At 39.0% G+C, this 11,119-nt stretch overlaps 1 protein-coding gene across 1 annotated transcript in view; it reads left to right on the top strand.

Moving 5' to 3' along the window:
• Positions 1 to 253: 253 nt before the first annotated feature.
• The window catches only part of DDX1 (DEAD-box helicase 1), a 33,279-nt gene continuing 22,413 nt past the window's right edge, over positions 254 to 11,119 (top strand). Inside the window, exons 1-10 of the mRNA XM_022554140.2 lie at positions 254 to 358; positions 3,256 to 3,307; positions 3,614 to 3,677; positions 4,675 to 4,704; positions 5,682 to 5,778; positions 7,856 to 7,903; positions 9,571 to 9,654; positions 9,893 to 9,976; positions 10,345 to 10,421; positions 10,990 to 11,062. Of these exons, the coding sequence (XP_022409848.1) occupies positions 343 to 358; positions 3,256 to 3,307; positions 3,614 to 3,677; positions 4,675 to 4,704; positions 5,682 to 5,778; positions 7,856 to 7,903; positions 9,571 to 9,654; positions 9,893 to 9,976; positions 10,345 to 10,421; positions 10,990 to 11,062 (625 nt within the window). The 5' untranslated portion in view covers positions 254 to 342. The remainder of the gene's footprint in view (positions 359 to 3,255; positions 3,308 to 3,613; positions 3,678 to 4,674; positions 4,705 to 5,681; positions 5,779 to 7,855; positions 7,904 to 9,570; positions 9,655 to 9,892; positions 9,977 to 10,344; positions 10,422 to 10,989; positions 11,063 to 11,119) is intronic.

Genomic DNA, 11,119 nt, shown 5'->3' with positions numbered 1-11,119 from the left:
GTGTGACCCTCATCAGGTAACGTCTGCTTCCTTGCATGTGCAAAAGTGCTCCTGATGACACATAGCGTGCTCTACATAAAAGGTAATTCTGAGTACGTCTAATGATGACGGGTCCTGGCTACTTAGGAAAAGCAAGGGGCAGCTGAACTGGGTCCGCGCCGAGGAGTCCGCGGCGGATCTTTTCTTTGGTCGGAACAGTTCTTTTGGAGCTGGGTCCTTGCCGGGACTTGGAAAGCAGCACACTCGGGCCGGGGGAGGGGGCCGGAAGCGCCGGCCGCTACCGCGCCGCGTGTCCTTTCGGAGGGAGGGAGCGCGAGCTGAGTCGCGGAGGACTGGGCGAAGATGGCGGCTTTCTCCGGTGCGTCTGCGGAGCTGGGGCTGGAGCGGGCGGCCCGATGCACGCCTCGGCCCTGGGCCGGCTGGAGGGGAGCCTTTGGGGCAGGGGCGCACAGGTGCCGCGCGGGACAGGAGGGAGCTGTCCAAAGCTGTCCCCTCGGTCCCAGCACTGCGGGCGGATCAGTGGCGGTGCGAGAGGCCCGATCGGTGCCCGATCGGTGTTGCAGGGAGAGCCTTTCCCCCCAGGTGCTGGCCGGGCCGGGCCTCCCCGTGCTCGCTCTCTTCTTTCTCTCCTTCCAGCCTCCCTTCACTCGGCTGTCCTGCCGGGACACCCGGGGCTGCGAGAACGATGCGGCGGCGTTGCTGCGGCCGCTCTCGGAGCCCCGGCCTCTTGCTCTTTGACGTGGCAGTGGTGCTCAGGAACCCTTTTCTGTCCGCGCCCGATAGGGGCTTGGCCTGGCCGAGAAGCAGCAGGGCGCGGGGAGGGGTCAGTTGGAAATGACCATCCTGCATCTAGTTTTTTTCAGGCCCTTCCAAAACTAAAAGTTCCAGGCACAAACCTGATATTTATTTGTGGTTAAGCTCTATTATATCAACAGTAACGTTGAATATCTAAGCTAAAGGGAAAGCATTTTCGTCTGCGTACACACCAGCTCATCACAGATTTTGAAAATCGTTGTTTATTTGCGGATGATGCCCTCCTTTATTTCAAACAGGAATTTTAGGTGGCGTACCTAACCCGACAGTTGTTTTTCTCTTTTCCTTTATCATCCTTCCTTTATACATCCACAGTTTTACAAGTTGCAGTAAGCCTTATAGACTAAAAGTCGTACGTATGTTATATAGCAATAAATGTATCAACTTAGGCCTACTATCTTTTAATATTAATCTATTAAGATGACTTCAGATATAACAGAGTATTGTACTTTCTTCATTTTTCTCCTATTAGAACATTAGGAATTCCAAGTTTTTAGTCGTGAGAGAGGATTTCCGATTGTTTTAGTTGCATTTCATAATAGGCAAGGGGAAATCTGCTCAGACTGGGAGCTGTTTTTGTTTCCCCAGGTCTCTCCTCAAACAAGATTTCAGAGCCAAGGTGTGTAGAGCAGTTCCAGGTTGTCATTTTATAGGTTCACTTCTTTGGGAGTCATCCACAGATTTCAGGAATATTAGAGTAAAGGACTAGAAGAGTCTGTGATGTGAAATAAAGACAAAAGTGGAATTAAAGAGCATGGATATTCCTATTTTTCTGCTGAGCGTTAAAAATGTTCTGTTTAAAGAAAACATGGTTTCAAAGCAAACCTGCAGAAAACATGACCAGAATGAAACAAGAAATTGCCTGGAATTTGCTGAAAGCTGTCTGTGGTTGCTGCTTGCAATATAATAGTTTCACAAGCAGCTTCAGCTTGCAGTATTCTGTATGAAGCATATTGAAGACCATCGCTCCCTTTTTTTAAGCAATTTGCGTTGTAGGAGAGAGAATACACCTAGACTTTAATGGGGGCAATTTTTAAAAAGGTCAGCTTGGATATACAACTTTTGATCTTGAGTAGTTTTGCAATCTGTGGATTTTTCTGAAGAGATTTAGGGGTAGGAGAGCCTGCCTTTCTGAAAAAGATTTTTACCCTTTCCCATGTCATCAATGTTTATATTAACTAGTTTACTATACAAAATGTTAGTGTTGTATCTATTGTTAATTGCTAGTATGTGTCTTCTCATCTGATACAAAGAAAAAGCTACTGTTGCAGTGGATTGTGTGTTTTTTTTGCGGTACGCGGGCCTCTCTCACTGTTGTGGCCTCTCCCGTTGCGGAGCACAGGCTCCGGATGCGCAGGCTCCGGACGCGCAGGCTCAGCGGCCATGGCTCCCGGGCCCAGCCGCTCCGCGGCATGTGGGATCTTTCCGTATCGGGGCATGAACCCGCGTCCCCTAGCATCGGCAGGCGGACTCTCAACCACTGCGCCACCGGAGAAGCCCAGATTGTAGTTTTATTTTATGCCTTTTCACAAATGATTACAAGAAATACAAAATTTCCAAATAGCTTATCTCTGGGGCTTGGGTATATTTGAGTGTTGCTCATTTTTTAATAGAAATATATACTTTTGTAAAGATAATAATAAAAGCTACATTTTAAAAATGCAGGCTTAAAGGAAAGATCACTTGTTTGGAAAGGAGATTTAAGTAATACAACTCAATATTCCATGTATACCCTCTACAGTTCATTTGAGAAGTGATAAAATTTCAAAATCCAATCAGAAATAACCCAATCTATTCATTTAGGATTCACTTTGATGTAAATTACTTAAATATGTGAACAATTAAGAACAGAGTAGTTCTTCAGCTGACATTTCTAGTTAACCCAAGTTCTCACCAGCAGCCCCTCCCTTTTCAGTTTACCAGAGTTTTGATCATGACTGCCTGTAAATGTGGGCCCTCTCTACTTGCCTATTCATTTTTCTCAGATTGCTGAGGGTATTCACATGGTCCTCAAAGAGTCAAGGCACATGATTTCCACATTATCTCTAGGTGAAACAACCATGGTACTGGTCTAGAACTTTCCAACTCTGGCAGATTTTTCACCAGTCATAGGGAGGAAACACTCACTGGTGGATACTATGTACTGAGTGATAACTATGTGCCGGATGCACGCATATGATTATCTGTAATCGTCCCATATTCCTACAACATAAGCAATATTAGCTCCATTTTGTGTGACGAAATAGGTTTATAGCTTGCCCAAGGTCACATTGCTAGTGAGAGCTTGAATTTGAACTCAAGTCTTTCTCCAAAATTTATACTCAACAGATACTATGTAACTGAGCTATGCTTCAAACCTGTTTCCCCATTGAACAGTAATTTTAAGAGCAATATGATTTAAGTTTAGTCTGTGTAGTTTTTAAAATTAATTTTTGTTTGCAGAGATGGGTGTTATGCCTGAAATTGCTCAAGCTGTGGAGGAGATGGATTGGCTGTAAGTACCTCCATCTTGAAAAGCTTAAATGTACCTGTGACAACAATGTTTTTCAATTTAAATAGTGGTTAGTGTTTTTATCAAATATTTTTGGGCCCAGTTGGGTAAGTGAAATTCAGTTTTTTCCTGTGATTCTTTAAATCATAGAGTTTCCTTTCTAAACGTTGATATATTTTTAGCTGAAAAAGATTGGCAGTGTTTACCAAATAAAATTCTCTTTTAGGTTTATAGTTTAACATGACTTAATTAGCTTAGGTGATTTTTTTTTTTAATTAACTAAAATTCTTCAAAATATGATTCTTTTAGTCTCCCAACTGATATCCAGGCTGAGTCCATCCCACTGATCCTAGGAGGAGGTGATGTCCTTATGGTATGTTTAAATGTGGTGAGGTCGTTGGAAGCTGGGGAAACACAATTCTGGGGCTGTTATGACCTACTTTAAGAACTCCATAGGCTTAAAAATGGTATTTTCGCCAAATTAATTTTATTTATTCACAAACATTTAAGCTACCTATGCTGCATTCAAAGTAATTAGGTAGAAGTTGTGGGGAACACAAAGGTGAATAAAATGCAGTCTTTGCCCTTCAGAAGCTTCAACCCAGTAGCACAGTAAGACATGTACATGGATAAATGTCATACAAGGGAAAATGTGGCACCTGCCTGAGAGGTGCAAAGTATGAAGAGATTCAAGTGGGGTCCAGTTACCCTTCTGCTTGAGGAATCATAAAGGACTCTGCTTGGAAGAAGTAGATTTTGGACAAGGGAAGATAAAAGAGAAATGCTCTCTAGGTAGAGAGCACATCAACAAAAACCGTGAATAGGAGAATGCAGGATATGATCCCAGAGTAATTCGCTTCAATGGTAGCATAAAATACGTGTGTCTGGGGTGGAGAGTGTAACTTGAGATAAGATGAGAAGTATACAGTGGGTCAGATTATTTGTGCCCTTTCTTAAGTGTCATGCTGAAGAAGTTGGGTGTTTGTTGGCGGTGTGGATCATTGGAAATGTTTAACTAGGGATGTGTTGCACAGTTAGAATTGTGTTTTTATGAAGACTGCTTTGATAGCAGCTTGTAGTGTAGCTCTAAGACATGAGATACTGTTAGGATACTTTTATAATAATCTTGGTTAGAATAATAAGGGTTTAGATTTGAATGGTAGCAATGGGAAAAGAAAAGGGAGAACAGATTCTTGAGGGAATGGAAGAGGAATGGCAAGATTGGCAATAAAGTTGAATGAGGAAATCTTAATCTGGAGACACTGTGGAAATAAAGGTAGCTTGTGAATTGTTAAAGATTTCTACGTGCTATCACATTAATTTGATTTCCTTAACTGACAACTTAAACTTTTTTTTTCTTTTTCATTTAGGCTGCAGAAACAGGAAGTGGAAAAACTGGTGTAAGTAATAAACTTAAATTGACTTACTTTTTAAGAGTTGATTTTATTTTTCATGAATTTATTTTATTTATTTATTTTTGGCCACTTTGGGTTTTCGTTGCTGCACGCGGGCTTTCTCTAGTTGCAGTGAGCGGGGGCTACTCTTTGTTGCGGTGCACGGGCTGCTCATTGCAGTGGCTTCTCTTGTTGCGGAGCACGGGTTCTAGGTACGCGGGCTTCAGTCGTTGTGGCACGCGGGCTTAATAGTTGTGGCTCGCGGGCTGTAGAGTGCAGGCTCAGTAGTTGTGGCTCATGGGCTTAGTTGCCCTACAGCATGTGGGATCTTCCTGGACCAAGGCTCAAACCTGTGTCCCCTGCATTGGCAGGTGGATTCTTAAGCACTGTACCACCAGGGAAGCCGGTAAGAGTTGATTTTTACCGCAACTTTGAACAGTGGTTTTTACTTTGAAGTATTTAATCAAGTATCCTCCTTCCAAAATGTAAAAAGTGGTTGCTTGCCACAGAGAACAATATTTTTGTTGCCAGCTCATTCTGAAATAAGATTTATAAGAGTATGGCTTTAAGAATATAGTTTAAAACTGGTCTTGGAGAAAGAGTTACAGTATCTTTAGTATTTATACTCACTTCTGAATTTTAATGCAGTGGCTCTAGTAATAAAGAAGTTGCAAATAGAGGTTGATCTCTTGTTGGCCTAGACTAGAGAAATGGTTTGTCGGAATAATATTTATCCTTTTTAGTTTATTTCATTCTGTGGGTCCCGATTGTTTATTGTTTTGGGCTATCAGCTGGTTCTTATTTCCTTCATTCAGTCAACTCTTGGTATCTTACTGGTATTTTGGGTTTGGGCAAATTGGAGCAGCGCTCAGGAATATGTGTCATTATTTAAGGTGCGTGCATGATTTTTGTAATTTATATTGATTATTGAACTGTCACTGATATCTGAATGCTAATGTAGAGAACTCTTGTTTATTTGCTAGGCTTTCAGTATTCCAGTTATCCAGATAGTTTATGAAACTCTGAAAGACCAACAAGAAGGCAAAAAAGGAAAAGCGACAATTAAAACTGGTGCTTCAGGTAATTTTTGCATATTATTAATATCCTTTTGTATAAATTAGTAATTCTCATTCCTTGCATTTACAGATGTGAAGTTTTTTTTTTTAATAAATTTATTTTATTTATTTATTTTTGGCTCTGTTGGGTCTTCGTTGCTGTGTGCGCGCTTCCTCTAGGTGTGGCGAGCTACTCTTTTGCTGCAGTGCATGGGCTTCTCACTGCGGTGGCTTCTCTTGTTGCGGAGCATGAGCTCTAGGTGCGCAGGCTCAGTAGTTGTGGCTCAAGGGGTTAGTTGCTCCATTGCATGTGGGATCTTCCCGGACCAGGGCTTGAACCTGTGTCCCCTGTATTGGCAGGCGGATTCTTAACCACTGCACCACCAGGGAAGCCCCAGATGTGAAATTTGAGTGTGCATTTTTATTGTCAATATCCAGGGGATGGTATTGTCATTTGGTGCCCTGGAAACCAGGGATGCTAAATGTCATTTAGAGCATAAACACTGAAAGATTGTCCCTCCTAAGATACTAACAGTGTTGTCTTTGAGAAAACACTGGCATTTTAGAAATTATATTTAGTTATTTTAATGTTTTTCTTAGCCTGATAACTTTATGCATAATATTGAAGATAAATTGGTACAGTATTTTACAAAGGCATTAAGGAAAGATTTTACAAATAGTTGATAGAGTATAAACCCATGGTGGTAGGAAATATTGCCTTCTACAGGGAAAAGAGGCATGCATTTTCCTTTAACATAAGAAAGGAGGAGCCCAGGAGGCTGAAATGTAAAGTGTACATTTTAAAGTCAGTTTCTTATTTTCAGTCCTATCTCCATGGAGACTGGTCCTGTCTGTGCCATGAACAATCTTACATTAGTGTTGTCATCCTTAAATTTTGTTGCTTTTATAAAATGCTTTCTGAATTCCATTCTATCTTGAGTAATCTGTGGTTTTGTTATATTTTAAGTCACTTTTGTTTCATGATACAAAACAGGATTGTGACAAAATTGCAGGCTTAAGTGGAGTGAGCTGGCATATCAACATTTTCTTCTCAGTAGTTGAAAGTAACAATGTTACATAGTTTGTAGAATCAACTCATTTATAAATGAATTGTGAGATAATGGATATGAACTAGTTAGACTATTAGTCTGTTTAAAAATAGTCTCAGAATTTGTAGCAACTATAAACCATCATTTATCAGAGAGAGTGATGAAAGAGAAGGATCCTATCTGCTTCCACAGAAGGATAACCAGAATGGTTGCAGTTCCAAAAATCATGTCCTATGAGGAGTAAGGAAGCTAGATATTTAAACATGCAGAAACAAATAAAAAAGGGAGGTGGTATAATTGTTAAATCATTGTTGGGACCTGGAGAGAGAATAATTGTTCTAGAAAATACTGTTTAATTCCTAGTAGCTTGATTGAGCCCACAGTGGATAGAGACCCTCAAGGGAGCGTTACTTCTCCATCATTCCAGGTGTTTAAGCAGATGATAGATACCATTTGCCCAGAAATAATCTAGAAAAGATTTCTACCTTGGGTGGAAATTGGGCTTGAAAACACATAGCGTTCTCTTTAGCTATTGTGATTCTTTGCCTATCCAGACTCCTAAGATGTTTTAGAAAAGGAAAATGCCGATCCCATAAAAGTGAGGAGGAAAAGATTTTGTGACTTAGGAATTATTTAAAATAAAGGACTTGCTTTTCTTTTAATAATGATAAAGTGATAATTAGATTCTGATATGTTGGTGGGTTATTTTCGTTATGATTGAAGTCACCAGAGCTTCCTTTTACTAATGCTTTCATAGTTATGACAAAGATCAGTGCCATCTAATAAAAAGGTACTGAAGCAAGTGAGCAGAAGAGGTTGCCCTGAATGGGCCAGTGACTATTATTTGGGGCTTGTTTCAGTTTTCAGTTTCAGTTTTGCCTTTAATAAAAACAGCAGCAATTTTAATCGTGCATTCCAAATAGTGTGTGAAACCATATTGGAACTAGAGGAGTTAAGGTACCATATAAAATATTAAATATTTGCTTTATTTTTTGTAGAATGTTTTAAATTATGTTTGTTTGGGGTTAACTTTTCTTGTTTTAATTTGCTTAGTGCTGAACAAATGGCAAATGAACCCATATGATAGAGGATCTGCTTTTGGTAAGTGGATAGATTTTAGCAGCACATTTGTGATTCAGAAACTTGTTTTTAATGCAATGTTGAGGAAAGATAAAGAATCCTTGTAAACTGGTAAGGGGTTCTTGTGTTGACGGCAGATAAAGTGTCACCTGTTTTCGTAAGAAAGAGATAAGCAGGCAGTGGAAAATGGGCAAAGGATGTGAATAGGCAGTTCACAGGAGAACCAAATCCAAATGGCAGTAAACATACAAAGTTCAAGTTTACGGGTAACAGGGAAATGGAAATTAAAGTTACAGCGAATGTTGTTTTATACCCATCTGATTGGCAAGAATCCAAAAGGGTGATAACCGACTTACAAATTACTGCCTCTCTGGAAAGGAGTTTGGCGTTACCTGTTAATATTGAAAAAAACATATATTCCTGGAAGGTCAAGCTCATTGGAATGAAAGTGCCAGTATGTAAGAATATACTTTCAAAGCTGTTTGATGCAACATTATCTGTAATGATAAAAACTGCCAGTAAAGTAAATGATACTGCTAGCATGGTAAACAAAGATTAGGGTGTATCCAAGGACTGTTGTGTAGCTATTATAAAGAATAAGTCTGAACTGCAGAGTTGACTTGGAGGAATTTTCTCCAGGTGTCAATGAGTAAGAAAATCAGGATGCAGAGAAAGGTAAATGGGCCTTGAGGAATCGTGACAGAAACAAACAACCCCACGCTGCTACTCTCTACCATGTGATATCTAATTTATGTAAAAGTTTATATATGTATATATGCATAAAGCATTTTAAATACAAAAATTTTTATGATTTACCCTTGTCAGAGAACTTTTTTAAAATTTCAGAGGTCTATATAATGTACCCATATGAATAAGAATTTATACTTTGAATAAATAATTGAATTTCTTATAAGTGAAGGGAAATGTGTGACGAGATGCTTTTTTAAAAAATTTCTTCTACATTCAGGTGGCGAATATGATTTGCAAGCCTGTATCAGGACGGAAGCTATAGTTTCCAGTACAGACAAAAGCCAAATGCTTTACTTAACGCCAAAAAGCACCAATAAGCACTATGACTGACTATGATGTATAACACAGAACTTCATCTTTTAGAGCCCTAATATTAGCAAATAACAGCTACAGGGTTATTTGTTCAGGCTTTTCCTGCTTTCCCTTTATGGTTTCTGGATCCACGGATTAGGGAACAAGCCAGAGTTTCTGTTTTTCTTTTAGTGTAGCATTCACTCAAGCTCTAATTTCGGCATAAAATCAGAGCAACAAGTATTGATGAGTGGGTGCTGCGTCATCCTTAGTATCCATTTCTCTAAAGGACTCTAGAGAATAGTTGTCTAAACGTGTGTTGGTGATGCAGCTGCGGTAGTACAAGTCAGGTTAGCTGCTGTGTTGATGCCTTTTTAGGATTGTTGTGGTAAAATCCTGTCCTAGCCAACAGATAACAGTAGAGAAACTAGTCCTCAACGTAAGCCACAGCCCTCCAGGGGATGAATGAGGGCAGCTACTCATAGGGAAGACATTGCTATCCTTCAGGAATCAGCAAGTCTCAGTCCCTGGAACATCGCACCAAGTAATGAATTATCTTATTAGTGAGACTGAACGATACTTGTTTCAGAATGCGTGATTTATGTAATCTGTATTGACATGGTTTTCTGTGTTTTTCTCAAATCCAGCAATTGGGTCAGATGGTCTTTGTTGTCAGAGCAGAGAAGTAAAGGAATGGCATGGATGTAGAGCTACGAAAGGATTAACGAAAGGTATTTAAAGAACATTTGTACTTGTCTGAACTTTTGGGGTGATGTATTAATACCTGAACTTTCTTTAAAGTAGCTTTGAATCGAGGATCTGAAAAGATTTTTAGTGTTACAGGAAGATCTACAATTCTTCATTTGGAAGATACAAATTGTTATTCAGAAACAATGGGAAAGTAGCTACATGGTAAATGAATCATAAGTGTATAATTTATAAAAATCTCAAAGTATTTTGCCCTTGCAGGGAAACACTGCTATGAAGTATCCTGTCATGACCAAGGATTGTGCAGAGTTGGGTGGTCCTCTATGCAGGCTTCCCTAGACCTAGGTAAGTGTTTCTAAAATAAATGGAATTTGTTGTTTTACATTTGTGAATTTTTAACATTTTATTTTAGTGGGGAGCAAAATAGTAAACTTAACCATACAAAGTTTATATTTAGAGACATGGAAATAATAATATTTACCTATACCCTCCTTCTTCCAAGAAAAATTTGAAGTACCAAAAAATAGATATTATAACATCATAAAATCAGGAGGAATAAGGTTAAGGGTATGAATGAAGTCAGTAAAGTTAGTATGCATTAATATGTACCACACAATACTGTGTAGATGCTTCAAAATATCTTCAACTTATGAACTTTTATGGTATTTATAACTTTATTCTTACCACATTTATAAAATACTTCTAAAATCTAGGTACTGACAAGTTTGGCTTTGGCTTTGGTGGAACAGGAAAGAAATCTCACAATAAACAATTTGATAATTATGGAGAGGTAAGTTGTATTAATGACTTAATCATAGTGTTAGTAAGTTTTCTTGCATACTTGATCACTCATGACATGACTGAGGGTATAGAAATGATTGTGAAATTCAAGTGAATTTTCTGAATATTTTCCACGGAAAGTTCAGATTGGGACTTCAGTGAAGAAACGTTACAAAATGAGAAAAATATTTTTCTTTTATGCCATTTATTAGCCCCTCCAAAGTATATTACTTTGTTTTCTGTGTTCACCCCATTTTGATTTTGGCTTTGACTTTAATACTTGTGTTACTCTCATTTCTTATTTTGAATCATGTTAAATCTAAATACACTTGTCCTGGTAGCCGACATCTCTGGTAATGTGGAGGAGCCTTAATATCATGTTGATGCTAAAACGTCTGTCTGATGCTTCTACTGTTATATATGATATGCTATACTAGGCATTTTTTAAATCTACGTTAGAATTTTAAGGAAGTATTATGCAACACTAACACGTACTGTGGATGCAGCTATATTTGACCTTTTAACCTTATTTTCAATTTTGCTTTTTATTAACAGCACTTGACTTTCTGGTTTTCTAGGAATTCACTATGCATGATACCATTGGATGTTACCTAGATATGGATAAAGGGCATGTCAAATTCTCCAAAAATGGTAAGCTTTCTAGGGGCCGTTTTGTTAGAGAGTATATATGATATTCATTATTTGTGA

This window comes from Delphinapterus leucas, chromosome 13, assembly GCF_059928025.1.
Source record: "Delphinapterus leucas isolate spDelLeu-1000000601 "Yukka" chromosome 13, BTC_Dleu_Yukka2, whole genome shotgun sequence".
Classification (NCBI taxonomy): Eukaryota; Metazoa; Chordata; class Mammalia; order Artiodactyla; family Monodontidae; genus Delphinapterus; species Delphinapterus leucas.
This window is presented reverse-complemented; position numbering and strand designations above follow the sequence as displayed.